Source organism: Desmodus rotundus, chromosome 2 (genome assembly GCF_022682495.2).
Source record: "Desmodus rotundus isolate HL8 chromosome 2, HLdesRot8A.1, whole genome shotgun sequence".
Classification (NCBI taxonomy): Eukaryota; Metazoa; Chordata; class Mammalia; order Chiroptera; family Phyllostomidae; genus Desmodus; species Desmodus rotundus.
Genome location: NC_071388.1, coordinates 98,808,108 through 98,823,273, shown reverse-complemented (window position 1 = coordinate 98,823,273; position 15,166 = coordinate 98,808,108). Strand labels below are relative to the sequence as shown.

Here is a 15,166-nt window from a genome sequence, read left to right as displayed (position 1 = left end):
TTACTTTTCTTAGTTAATTCTTAGATACTCTATATTTTTTAATGGAGAGACACTTATTTTTCCTTATGTTTACTATGTTTGGACTCATTCTATATTAAAACTAATGGTGATGGTGATTTCCCCTTAACTTTTGACTAAACCCACCCTGTAGAAAACCCCCAGACATAAAGATGGGAAATATGAGTTTATAACCTAGCCCCATAAAAAGGCTGCTGATCCTCTTTTAAAAAGTCTAAGATAATTTTGGGGAGAGAATTTTGGGGGTCTAACTGGCCATCATGGGAGCAAGGAAGGCCTATTTCCAGGCAGAGTGGTGGGGTTGATTGTGTAGTACTGAGCTATACTAGGAAAAAATCTCTAGTTTTTACATCATTTCTGTGGAAATCAAAGCAACTCCAACCCAGATACTTGGGTTAAAAAGCAAACAAAGGAGAGAAGAGAGGTATATACAAGACACAAGAAGATACTTCTTCTATGCAATCTGGTATTTATTAGTACTTTGGTCAGAGAAATTCAAGGCCTCCATACTGAAGGGATTCTGGAATTCTATGCTGTCTCTTAGGCTGTCTCTTAGCTTAGGCTAAAAGACCTCAGCTTGTCATACTGGTTGAGGTTTGCCCTGGTGATAGACCTAAAGCTGCATCAGCAAAGAATCTAAGAACCCTTTTCGTCTAGCTGGGGTCTGTGGGTGAGAGATACTGGTACAGACAGCGGAAAGAAGTGTCGGGCACTTCATCCTCATCAGGAAAACTGTACAGTTCCATGATGTGCTCTATGTCATAGGCATCCGGGTACAAAGCAGGAACTGAGGCCACCAGCCTCTCCAACTGAGGACCTTGCATTTGGTCATCACTTGTGGGACTCTCAGTGATGATAGAATCCTGTGCCAAACTGGAAGGGCCCATGGGCTGAGGCGGAAGGGAGCTATAGAAATATGGAACTGCAGGAAAAAAAGAGCGAGGATTGGTTGATGTTGTGGGTGACATGGGCACAATCTTGGCTGGAAGAATCCGATTTGGTTGCGTTGGTGACAGCTGTTGCTGCTGCTTCCTCAGTTTGACTCGTCGGTTCCTGAACCAAGTCTGGGAGTTGGGGAAGAGGGGACATTACAGTCTGTTAATGGAGCAGTTTGAAGCTTGTCCTGGTGAAAAAAGTCAGATTATAACCCTCAAGTCCTCTCCAAATCACCACAACACTGAATTCTGGGACAGCAGAGATGGGCATGAATGGAGTTAATAGTGGGGCAGGGAGGGATCGGAACTGGGACCCCAGAGAAGGAAAGAGGAAAGAAAGGAGGGGGGTGTTCCGAGGTTGTGTTGGGGGTTCAGAGAAAGGGTCCTGAACTCTGGGGAAGAGAAGCTAGTTCAGGGATCTAGGAGGAGGTACAGAATGTGAAATAAAGGATTTTAAATAATTAGTTAGAAGGCCTTGCCCTGGCTGGTGTGGCTCAGTGGATTGAGTGCCAGCCTAAGAAATGAAATGTCACTGGTTCGATTCCCAGTCAGGGCACCTGCCTGGCTTGCAGGCCAGACCCCCAACTGGGGGAATAGGAGAGGCAACCAACTGATGTATCTCTTGCACATCAATGTTTCTCTCCCTCTCTCTCTCTCCCTCTTCCCTTCTCTCTAAAAATAAATAAATGCAATCTTAAAAAAAAAAGAAAGAAAGAAAGAAAAGAAAAAAGAAGGCCTCTACAATAAAGAATACTCCAAAAAAATTTGATGGGTCTCAGCAGACTTAGAGGTTGGGAGCAGTTATTTGCAGGGTTTTGCTTGAGACCGTGAGGAGTCTGTCCTGACGAGACTCCTCGTGTGTTTGAGCTCCATAGCACAAGACCTCTGGAGTTCTGATTCCAGTCCTACTACCTATTAACTCTGTGATCCAGTCACTTTGCCCCTGAACTTTCCCTCCTCTTTTAACCTGATGATAGTGAGGCCAACATATTCAATGTGCCTAGTTCAGTACTAGCACACAGTAGGTACTCAACAAATGAACTGTTATTATTGTTTTATGGAGGGAATTTCCAGGCTGAATAGTAGAATGTGGTTTGGGTGGGGGTACCAAGCATACCTCAGGGGATTGGACAGACCTTTATTGTTGCCTCTGGTAGGTTGAGTTTCAAAGAGAGTTCCTTCCGGAGATTTTTATCTGGAAACATGGTGTAGCTAAATAGAGCCTCCAACTGTTCATGCTGCATATGCATAAATGAGGTGCGTTTTTGGTGCTTCTTCCACGTTGCTGGAGAGCAGAGATGGAGAGGGGATGGTTACACTACCACTACGTCCTTTCCGCAAAACCATAGCCATGAGTCTCCCATGACTTCCCTCCAGCCAGGCTTGGAATCCAAGAGATAAGGATCCCAGGCCTTGACTCTGAGAGGCTGAGCCCTAAGTAACAGTGCTCTGTCCTGTTTTTGGAGATTTAGTTTGTATCTGCTGGAAAATGTTACCTCTTCCTTCTCTCTGTACCCAGTCTGTTTGCTCTGGAAACTGGCTCCCTTGAGTTTCCGTTTACCCTGCGCTAAAAACAGAAAATCCTTTTTCATATGTACTCAGTCTGTCTACCTTACCTTAACCTCAGACAGTGGACAGTGGCTTCCCTCTTTTCCTCTTTCACACTTTGTCTCTGTTAGAAACTGGGAGAAAACCTCACGTCCCTGCAACTAAATATAACAAACTCTACAGAATGGGTTTCCTCCCTTTGCTTATTTATTTAGGGACCCAGTCGATGATGACTGAGTGTTTTCTTTTTTCCTTTCCAGGATTTCTGAAGCTCTATTCACTCCTCTGTGAAAAGGTTCATATGAAATGAAACATAATTAAATATGTGGAGGTGATTAAAAAATTATAGAATGTTTTTAAATGGCATGGGAGAAAAAGGAAAATTTTATAATTTTTCTACGGAAACACAAATGCCAAAATTTGCTTACGAAGAACTGCAACTGCAAACCTCACACAGACGGATAGCCACGTACACACACAGGTTCAGTTCTCGAATGCAAGGCAATACTCTACTGATGCTCATGTTACGTGTCCATTTCAGTGAGAGGACGGAGGGTCTTCCCTGGGGCCTCGCTTCTTCTGTTCGAAGCCTACAACACCAGCACTAACCTGGCAAGGACAGACCCTATAAACAAGCCATAGACTGAGGCCACTTACGAACATAGAGTGGGGCAAAAGTAGATTTACTGGGGAGTACGCAAAATGTGATTTATTCTTGTGTTACTATTTATTAATTATTGTATGTATTCCATACAACCTGTAAACCTACTTTTGCCCCACTCTGTAATGAAAACGACCTATATAAAATATATTTAACATAATCACATATTAAATATACATATTTCTAAACTGATAGTATATAATTTGTTTTTGAAATCCATGTATATGTATTTGAAATCAAATATATATAAATTTATGCATATTCATTTTCTATTTACATTTCATAAAATTATCCTCCAGTTTGCATTTAGCTTACATAGCCATATATTAATCAACAGTCTGAGCCTATTCTTTTAGTTAAACAGTATAGTTTTGACTGGTACATAATCTTTCCTTTCAAATAAGTTGTTTGTCATACAGCACTTTTGGAATATGTTTCTGGAATACTATTACTCGGAATTGTGTTTTAATTTACAAGAAACATAACATTAAGGTAACAACTTTGTCCCCATACGCATCCTGTAGAAGGGCATTTGTGGTCTCTACATACTAGTTACTGCAGATTTAAAACAAGAAAGTGGTTTATTCATTTACTTAAATAAGTCATATATGAAAATAGTACAAAATTAAAACCATCTTTGTTTCCCAGCTACCTATACTCTCTGGAGTCGTTTAGTAAAATACAGTAGCCACGACCCAGCAGGGCTACCAAGGGTATGAAATGTGGCCAGTTCCACTGAGGTACTAAATTTTAATTTCATTAAAATTTAACTAATTTAAAGTTTTAAACTAGTAATTCCATCCAGTTATTAGGAAACTTTTTAGTATGCTAGGACAACTTGAGTTATGTGAATATACTTTTTCAAATGTAAATTTTATGAACTCTAAATACAGATTAAGTATCTCTGGTGAAAATTTAGCATATAGACTGAGATATGCTATGAAGTGTAAAGTACTCACTGGATTTCAAAGTCTTAATATGAATAAAATAATGTGAACTATCTTACTGGACCATTTGTTGTCTGTTTAGCAAAAAATTGTTACAGTTTAAAATGCTAAATTCTAAATTATATACATTGTCTGATTTAATTATGGATTAAAAATGAAAGGTTTTAAATCTATCCTCTATTTGTGAATGCCTTAACACAGCACATACAAGTAAATTAAATAAACAAAAAGCTTATAGTTGATAAAAGGACAAGATTGATCTTTGTGTGTATTTTTAGCTTTTTATATACTCTTGAATCATATCAGCTTGAGTCTGTTTATTTGAAATATTATCTCTTAAAAAAAAAGTATTTCCCTGACCTGTGTGACTCAATTGGTTGGGTTTCATCCCACAAAGCGAAAGGTCGCCCGTTTGACCTCTGGTCGGGGCATGTGCCTGGGTTGCAGGTCCAGTCCCAGCCCGTGTTCGAGAGAGGCAACCGATCAACGTTTTTCTCTCACTTTGATGTTTCTCTCCCGTTTGTTGTTCCTCCCTTCCCAATTTCTCTAAAAATAAATAACTGAATAAAATCTAATTTAGAAAAGACAAATAGGGTCTCTGTTAGTAAGACTAACAAGTTTTCGCATCCAAGCTTCATGTTCACATGCTGGTGTGTAACTGTCTCCTGACAACTCCTTTCTTGTGCTTTTCAACTGGTTCTCCAGCTGTTGATTGGTTGCAATTTCCCATTTATCTGTACACACAGATGCAGAAGAAAGACAGCAGGAAATCACCAAGGTTTAAGAAGAGGAGAATCCCTAAAACACTAACAGATACACACTGGAAAGTTCAGCAGACCATGCTGAGAAAAGCAGCTGAGAAAAGACGGTTTCAGACACATCATTGAAAGAATCCTGCCTGGGCAGATCCGCCCCCTGGGAGATGTTAAAGGCCTTCCCTTAGGCAGGAGGAAAATAGGTATCTGATAAAGGACTTATCTCTGGAGTATGTGACAAACTCTTACATCTCAAAGATTAGAAGATGAACATTCCAATTAAAAATGTTTTAATATTAATGAAAACATTTGAGTGGAATTTCATCAGAGAAGTTATATAAATGGGTATGTGGAGGAATGTGTAAAGATCAAAACTCACACAGCAATTGGCCATTGCTGGGGAGACTATAAAATGAAACGGCAACTTTGGAAAACAGTTTGGCAGTTCCTTAAAAAGGTTAACATCAACTTATCATATGACTCAGTGACTCCACTCCTAGGAATCCACCCGAGAGAGATGAGGACGGACGGCCCCAGCTGGTAGCAGTCTAGACCTCCTTGTTAAGTGGATATTTAAATGTAGCGTATCCACACAGTGGACTATCTTTCAGCAATCGGAGGAATGGGTTACCGATACATTTTACAACGTGAATGAACATTATGCTAAATGAGATAATGTTTGCTAAGATTAAATGATAGACTCATGGGAATTCATTATACTACTCTCTGTTTTTGTTTATATTAGCAATTTCTATATACTAACATATTAAAAATAAGTAAATAAAATGTAATCTTCTAACAATTATTTTTTCCAAAAGGAGACAGATCCACCCTGAGACAGAAATGTTATGAGCAAGAATTACGTTCACTATGGTGAGTGGCTGAAAAAGTGGAGTAGAGATAGACTGGTAATCTCTGAATCATTTACGTTCAATAGGAGAAACTTTGCTTATTAAGTGTACTTGTCTAGGAATATGATCACGAACAGGTCCCTTAAACTAACTCTTCACCTCAGTTTCATCAAGCATTGAAAGTGAATGCTAAGAGTATCTACTTTACAACAGGGTTTGTAAACCCTGTTTGTAACAGGGTTTGTATTGCATGAACGTATTAATGTCAGGCATTAATACACACAAAACGTTAGGATAATGCGTGGCACATCAATATTTTATTTTATTAATTTTATTTTAGAATATTTTTCACTGAAAATGAAGTCTTTATTTAAAGTTATAAGCTATATTTAGCCCTGGCTGGTGTGGCTCACTGGACTGAGTGCTGGCCTGTGAACCAAAGGGTCGCCAGTTCGATTCCTCGTCAGGGCACAAGCCTGGGTTGTGGACCAGGTCCTCAGTGGGGAGCACACGAGAGGCAACCACACATTGACGCTTCTCTCCCTCTTTTTCTCCTTCCCTTCCCCTATCTCTAAAAATAAGTAAGTAAATAAATCTTAAAACAATAAAGTTATAATTAATATAGGCTATCTAACAACCTTACCACATTCCTGATAATTCACTGCTTATAATCTTACTGATCTTATAGTAATTAACCTCCTCAGCATATCAAGTATAAGTTAGGAAAATATTACCAATTAAAATAGTTCAGTGGATTTATAGAAAAACAGATTTTTTAAAACCATATTGCTAATTCTTATTATTTTACTATATAATACAATATAGAAAATACACTCTCTTTTAAAACTCAAAAAATTATAGTTTAGCCCTGGCTGGTATAGCTCAGTGGATTGAGCATGGACTACGAACCAAAGGGTTGCCGCTTCCATTACCAGTCAGGGCACATGTCTGGGTTGTGGGCCAGGTCTCCCATGGAGGCCACGTGAGAGGCAACCACACATTGATGTTTCTCCCTCTGTTTCTCCCTCCCTTCCTCTCTCTCTAAAAATAAATATATAAAATCTTTAAAAAAATAAAAAAATGGTTTAGTGTATAACATACAAAGAGCAGAGTACAAAAAAAATACATCAAACCTATTTTAGTGATCAGAGAAGAAAGAAGGTAAAAGTGATAAGCCCTGGCTGGATAGCTCAGCTGGTTAGAGCAGGGGTCTCCAACCCCTGGGCGTGAGTGAAGCTCACCTGAACTCTGCCTCCTATGCTCCCCAGTTCGTCTTCCATGAAACCAGTCCCTGGTGCCAAAAAGGTTGGAGACTGCTGGGTTAGAGCATCGTCCCCATACACCATGGTTGTGGGTTCAATCCCCGGTCATGGCATATAAGAATCAATCAATGAATGCATAAATAAGTGGAACAACAAATCAATGTTTCTTTCTCTCTCCTTTCTTCTCTCACTCTAAAAATCAATCAATAAAAAATTGTTTAGAAAGACTAATGGGAGCATTTTTGGTGTAATTTTTGTTCTTTTGACTTAAGTTCCTGACATTTTTTCAGAACCATAAAGGTGAAATCAGTGTCTTCATACTCATATCACACCCCTTGCAACCACAACTGAGTTTGTTAATGAGGCAACTTTTGGAAATCTCCTAGAGACCGAAGTGCTGCTTGCCAGAGAAACCAATCCTAATAAGAGGGTTGGCACTTTCAGCCCAGCCCCCAATTTCTGGGGAGGTGAGAGGGGCTGTAGGTTGAATCTGTCACCAGTGGGCAATGATTTAATCAATCACGCCTTTGTAATGAAGCCTCCACAAAATCCCAAAAGGACAGGGTTTAGAGACCTTCCAGGCTAGTAAACCAGAATGAATCCGCCTGCTACCAAGCTGGGCCCGAAGCCTTTTTTGGGACCCCATCCTATGTACCTTCTTCATCCAGTGACTGATTTTTAGTCTTTGATATTATTTGTAATAAGCCAGTAATCTAGTGAGTAAACAGATTTTCTGAGTTCTGTGAGCTGCTCAAGAAAATTGAACCCAAAGAGGGGGTTATGGAAACCTCATAGCCAGTTGGGCAGAAGCACAGGTGATGCCTGGACTTGCGATTGGCAGCTGAGTGAGGGCAGTTTTCTGGGTCTGAGCCCTTAAACTGTGGTCACTGACTCTATCTCTGGGTTGATATTGACAGGATTGCGTTGAATTGAAGACATTCAGCTGGTGTCAAGAGAACTGTTTGGTGGGGAAAAATCCACACATCGGAGTTTGTGTTAGAATTGTATTTTACCTTGGATAAGGGGCTTTCTGTGTTTCTGTCTCTATGCTTCAGTTCTCTCCTGGATAAACATTCTTACCTGCTCTATATTTTGTGTTCTTATCTCTCATACTTTGGTAAAGCATGGGCCAAAGTTACTTGATCTTGATATGAAATTTATAACATCCCCTTTTATGATGGGAATGTTTTTTGAATCAATTTTTGAAAAGATGTAACAATAAATAGCTGTTTTAAGACTGATGCAATATACACAATTATAGGGCCCCCTGTGAGGAGGGCAACAGTAGAGGGGAGGACAAAGGAGAGTTATACTCACTGGGACCATCTGGATTCTGTGGTATCACGTTCATGCTGGAATCATCCACGTGGTTATGAAGGTCTGACTGGGGATTCTCTGGGGCCATTCTGTTCATCAGAGGCACTGACATGTGGGATGAAAAGCCTATATAAGAAAGGGGACCCTGTTGAAATCATTTACTCACTGGAAAGCAATGTTTTCTGGGGGCCTGGGCTTATTGTAACACAAATGAATTTAACCTCCAGAGTCTCTGCCTCTCCTGGAAAATACTTCGAATTTATACCATAAAAAAATACTGCACATGTATTAGTCAAAAATGAAAATTTGAAGATATTAAAAGAAATTGTGTGTCAATATCTTTGTGACTCAGAGTAGAGGGATATTTTCTTTAATGAGATTGTTGAAACACAGTTTATACATGAAAAAATACATAAATTAGACTAGATACAATGACCATAGATTTTCTCATCAGAAACCAAGACAGATAGATGGTGGAACAAAATTTTTAACGTGCTGAAAGTAAAGTGCTGTCAGCTCAGAATTCTGTATCCAGGGAAAGTACCCTACAGGAATGAAGATGAAAAATGGTGACATTCTCAGATACGGGAAACTATGAGAACCTGTACCAGTAGTCCTGTTCTATGGAAATGTTGAAGGAATTTCTTCAGGCTGAAAGGACATGTGCAGGAGGGAAAGGTACAACTTCAGGAATGAAGAAAGATCCGTAAGAAAGGGCAAATATCTAAATATCTGCTTATATGTAATAGACTAATTTTCTCTTCTAAGTTATTTGAAATATACGTGAATGTTGAAAGCAAGAATTATCACATTTTATAGTGTTTGTTTTTTCTTTTTTACTTTTAGTTTTGAAATAATTAGATTCACAGAAGTTGCAAAAAAAAAAAAACACCCCAAAACAAAAAATAAACAAACAAACAAGAAAACCCAAGAGAGTACAAGGAGGTCCTATGCACCCTACATTCAGCCTCTCCCAATGGTGACATCTGGCATAACTGTAGTGCACCATCAAAACCAGAAAAACGACACTGGAACACTCCATAAAGCTCATTCACATTTCACCAACCACATTGCCCAGTTTGGACTGCATGGTGGATGGTCTACCCAACCTTCCCTTCTCCTTCACTAGGGGTCAGGTTTGTGTTGTGGTCCAATAGCTCTTCCAGCTTCCCCTGACTTCTTCCCCATTTTCTGTATGGGTGTCTCCTCTAATAAAATCCTTGCAAGTTTGTTTAATCTTGTCTTGACATCTGCTTCTTAAAGGACCTACACTAAGCCACCCAATCTTGTTATCAGTTAACCCATCCTGGAAAATGGGAACCAGCCTTCCCCAGAGGCACTTGGAATTCACTTGACTGTTGAAACTGTCCCCTCTTCAAGGACTGTGTGCCCTCAGGAGGTGGGAGTGAAACTGGAGGGGAAAGAGAGGGTGTTGCACTCACTGTGATCCACTTTGTCTTGTATCTTGTCAGTGCTGTGATCACTCTTGTAGACAAAAGAGTAGGTCTGGGGAGTCCCAGGGGCTCTTCTGTTCCTCTGGGCAGCAGAGAACTGCATTGGTAGGTCTGTGGAATAGAATAGTGGGGTGGAGAGTGATGATCTCATTCATTTTGGGGGATGCAATGTATTCAAGGCCCTTGGGGTTTGAATCCCAGGTCACTCACAGAGTACCTCCGGGAATTGAAAGAAAAAGTGACTTCACCTCCCTAAGCCTGTTATCTCAGCTGAGAAATAATTATAATCTCTACCTTACAGGGCTACAGTGAGGATTCACTGAGAACCTAACTATAAATCACAAAGCTTGTTGCAATATGATGCTCAAGGGATAGGGTCTGCTGTTATTGAAAAAAGTAATTCAGATCTTGTACCTGGACTGCTCAGAACCCTTCCGTGCCTCCTCAGTGCAAGGAGGACAAATCCCACAGCCTCACTGACCCTGGCCTAGGGTGCCTAGGAACAGGTGGTGTGGCCTGGCAGTGCAGCAGGTCCGGCAAAAAGCAGCTTGAGCCCCTTTATTGAGTTTTTTGCCTTTTGAACTTTACCAGATGTGCAGATCACCCAGGGATCTTATTAAAATACAGATCCTGATTCAATAGGTCTGGGGTAGGGCTTGAGATCCTGCATTTCTAATGAGCTCCCAGATGATGCTGATATTACTGCTCTGCAAATAAGACTTTGAGTAGCAAGGATTTATAAGGGCCTCTCTTAATATAGATGAATCTTGAGAACATCATGCTATGCAAAATAAGTCAGAAAAAGTTAAGAACCATATGATTTCTTTCATATGTGGGATATAAAACTGAAAGCAACAGATGAACAATCAAGAAAAACAAATAAAAACTCATAGACACAGACAACAGTCTGGTGGTTACCAGAGGGAAGGGGATGGAGGAGTAGTAAAGGGTAAAGGGGGTCAAATATATGGTGACAGAAAATTTGACTTTGGGTGGTGGGCACACAATGCAATATACAGATGATACATTATAGAACTGTGCACTTGAAACCTATATAATTTTATTAACCAATGTCACCCCAATAGATTTAATTTTAAAACAATGAACAAAAATAAACAAAAGGGCCTCTCTCTGGCTCTTTCTGTATGTGCCCCTCCCCACTGGGCATGAGTCTGCAAGACAAAAATGTCATGGCCCCTAGAATATTTGCCCACTTTTCAGTCGCACTCCATGGGCAGGGACTGAAGGATTTTCTGCCAAATGGTTCTGAGCATACAGAGCCGGTTCCCTGAGTGGAGAACAGGCTATCAAAGTGGACTTCCGCCCTGGCCTGAGGGGGCTGTTGGTCAAGGGGTGTCAACAGAGACTAGGCCTTGGGCAGGGAGAGGGGGTGAGAACGACAGTGGAGGGGCTGTGGCTAGCTCTCCCTCCACTGCCACCTTCCCATACGGAACTTCAACAGTGTCAAGAATTCAAAATTTGAATCTCAGCTTCCTGGAAGATATATTTGTCAAGGTGGGCAGGTGGAACATACTTTACTTTACAGCTTGATAGCTTGATTTACAACTTTAAAATACTTATGGTGTATGGTACATGGGCATCCATTTGTATTTGCTGCTTGGCCTCAAAAGTGGCACCTTCTGGGCACTCCTCTCTTGGGAGTCTGTGTTCTGGCCGCACTGGATCTCCCTCAATTCTCTGAACAAGTCGTGAGCTGCCTGTTTCAGCTGTTTGTGCGTGTTCACTCCCACTGTTCTGTCCTGTCCTATTTGAAACTACTCAATACCCACCTGCCTATCTTGTCTCAGTTTAAACAACACTAACTTTAGAAGATAACCTTTTCTTCCAAGATTATTTCACAATGTTCTGTTAGCTCTTAGTACTATATGCTTTCCCTTCTAGGAGCAATAACAATTTTATTTACCCATTTATTTGTCTGTTCTTTGTTGTCCCTTTATTACGCTTTTGGAAACAGTTGACTATGGGAAGTGATGTGTCAATGGGAGGAGAATATAGATTTTTTTGCTTTTATTTAAAAAGAGTTTACATGAGAGAGACAGAGAGACTGAGAGAGACAGAGAGAGGCAATTACTGTGAAAGTTACGATAATGGAGGGCTGCAGTTCTCCAAGTGGCCTCTGAAGGCCCCCGGAGTTCCCTAAGATCTTTTTGGGGGGTTCCTAAGGTCAAAGTTGTCTTCCTAATATTAAGATGTTTGGTTTTTAACACTTATTCTGTGAGGAATGTCCAGTGGAATACATTTAGAAAAGCATAACTGAGTAAACTAGTATTTTGAAAAAAACCGGTGTGATGTTGGAAAATCATGTATGGACAGAAGATCCACTCAAAGTGCAAGGCAGACAGTGGATTTTAATGTGACAGATTATGAAGAATTCATTGATATAATTTCAACAGCAGTTTCTAATAGCAGCTAATCTGTAAGAAATTACCACTTCCTGAGATTGTTTTAGTTTCAAAGACTATTCACAATTATCACAAAGGCTATTAGACTACTCTTGTTTTCTAACACTCTGTCTGTGTAAGGCCAGATTTCAACATGATCTGCATAAGGCTAGTTTCAACAATATATTACAGAAAATGAATGGAAAAGTGGAAGAGAATTCTGCTGTCTTCTATTAAGCCAGATAAAGTTCCTATAATGTAAAACGTTGACACCCTTCTCACTATTTTTTCTGTGTGGAAAATATAGTTAACATGTGCTGGCTGGTGTGGCTCAGTGGCTTGAGTGCCAGCCTGTGAACTAAAGGGTTGCTGGTTCAATTCCCAGTCAGGGCAATGCCTGGGTTGTGGGTCAGGCCCCCACCACACACCGATGTTTCTCTCCCTCTCTTTCTCCCTCCCTTCCTTTAAAAATAAATAAAATCTTTTTTAAAAAAAGAAAATATAGTTAACATGTAATGCATTTATCATTTTGAGTAAATACATTTAAAAAATTTTTATTGTTATTCAATTACAGTTGTCTACATTTTCTCCCCATCACACCACCCAACCCCAGCCAAACCCACCTCCCTCCCCCCACCTCCACCCTCCCCCTTGATTTTGTCCATGTGTCCTTTATAGTAATTCCTGTAAACCCCTCTCCCCACTGTCTCTTCCCCACTCCCCTCTGGCTACTGTTAGATTGTTCTTAACTTCAATGTCTCTGGTCATATTTTGTTTGCTTTTTTCTTTTGTCGATTATGTTCCAGTTATAAAGGTGAGATCATATGGTAGCAATCTAAGTGCCCATCAGCAAATGAGTGGATCAAAAAAAAACTATGGTAATTTACACAATGGAATTCTACGCAGCAGAGAGAAAGAAGGAGCTTATGCCCTTTGCAACAGCATGGATGGAACTGGAGAGCATTATGCTAGGTGAAATAAGCCAGGCGGTGAGGGAGTAAATAAATATTTTTTAATTTGTCAATTTTAATTTTTAATGTGGTAAATTACTGTAGATACAACTTACAAAAACAAAAGCTCTTTGGAGCCCTCAATATTTTAAGAATGTAAAGAGGTTAAGAACAAAAAGTTTGAAAAGCAGTAACAGAGGATGAGCCAGAGCCTGACATTTATTTAATTGAAGAGAAATTAAACTCAGCTAAGCATCTGTTCTTTAATATAATTCTCGGAGTAAATGTAGTAATTAATGATACAGTGAAATACAGTAACAGTATTAGAATGTTATACAACAATAATAACAAAAATAATAACAACATTTGGAGATGTTTTCCATATGTCAGACATCTAAGTGTTTCATAAACGCATTCATTTAACCCTCATCAAACACATGGGGTAAAGTACAACTGTTATCATACTCCTACAGATGAAGCGAAGTGAGCTCTTCAAGTTTGAGCTGATAAGAGTAGCATAACTGTGAATGAAATTGTTCTTACTGACACCTGTATATGCTAACCCCTCTCCCATTTCCCAGGAGGGGCATTGAGAGTTTACTGCTTAAACTAGCTTGTGAAACAAACAGAAAAGCATGTTTCAAATGAACTCAGGTGTTTTCTGGGATCACGGTTATGAAGAGCACAAGACAGTAGGGACACTGCATTTACTCAGCAAGTGTTTGTCTACCTCCCACAAGTGGGCAGTTATTTATGTCTGGTGATTCTGCAGTGAATAAAACACAAAAATTCCTGCCATGATGGAGCTTCTATTGAGGGTAGTACAAGGCCAGGCCAGCACCGACTGGGAAAGGATGGGAGCCCTGCAAAGCAGACACCCACCCTGTAGAACAGGAATCTTACCTTTACCCCTTAACTTCGTTGAGGCAATCGGACCCTCCTCCCTCAATTCACAAACCTCTCCCTAGCATCTCACTCATTTGGAATGGAGCCGATGGACTTGCATCCTTTAATCTTGCTCCTTTGAGCGTTTGAATCCTTTTTGACCCCTTAAACCCCACATTCTGCACCACTGTCAGCCCCCCAGCCCCTGCTTACCTGTCACGAAATCCCACGGAGTACCCATTTTCGAGACTGCCGGACCTGTCTCTCGGAAAAGGCAGTTTCTTTAGCGTCTTCTCTCGGTGAAACACCTTGTATTTAAATGTAAAATTTGATACAATCAGATCCTTGCACCACCCAGTCCCACCCCTCGCGCCCCACCCTTCATCCTCGTCAATCATTTATTTATTCAGTAAAAGTATGCTTAGAGACTAATATCACTGTTGCTGGAAATAAAGTCATTTTTCTTTTTATACTCAAACTCCCTACCTTTGACCAGCCCTTTAAGCTGGCTTCTCATCCTTGGGGTACCTCCGCCTCTTTATTTCACTTTTTACGCTTGCCTGTTATTTCACATTATAAGTTAATTTCTTTAAAAAGGAAATCCAATTTGAGCATTTTAAATTTGGATTAAGTCTGTTTATGCATAATAGAGTAATAATAAGTAATACATTTAGACTGCTCTGTTTCTTTTTTCAAATTATAAGAAAAAGTTTATTTAGAAAGTTACAGAGGTGGTAAACGTGAGCCACCTGGGCTGTGTAGGCTCCGGAAACAAGTTACAGGAGCACAAAAAGGGCCCTTGGAGTTTAGGGGAGGGAAAGGCAAAGATAATGCCTGGGGGCTGGGAGGAGAAGGCAGGGCCTGCACCCAAGAGGGAAAGCAGCCTAGACTTATTTTTACTTCCATTATGGTTTTTTTTTCACTTTCCCAGCCTTCTCTAGGAATGGTTGCACTTTCTTCCCTTCCCCTTTCCCACATGGCACGTTAATTATATGCAACATTTAAAGTTACTATTAATCTTTTACATACTTCCTCAATTTTGAAAATTCAAAAATTTTAATCAGTTTCTCTATACTTCTCCTGAACAGTACAATACTCTTTGGATTTTTAACAGTGAACTCCCCATCTTCAGGCTTTTATGTTATTTTTGTCTACTATTTTAGATCAAACTAGCTTTTATG

General features: G+C 40.0%; 1 protein-coding gene across 1 annotated transcript; it reads right to left on the bottom strand.

Annotated features, from left to right (window-relative positions):
• Positions 1–671: 671 nt before the first annotated feature.
• ARGFX (arginine-fifty homeobox) lies at positions 672–14,226 on the bottom strand. Its single transcript, XM_053919397.1, has 5 exons — positions 14,199–14,226; positions 9,737–9,859; positions 8,295–8,420; positions 2,090–2,238; positions 672–1,082 (listed from the first exon to the last, which is right to left on the bottom strand). The coding sequence occupies exons 1-5, from the start codon at positions 14,224–14,226 to the stop codon at positions 672–674; spliced, it is 837 nt and encodes a 278-aa protein (XP_053775372.1).
• Positions 14,227–15,166: the final 940 nt, after the last annotated feature.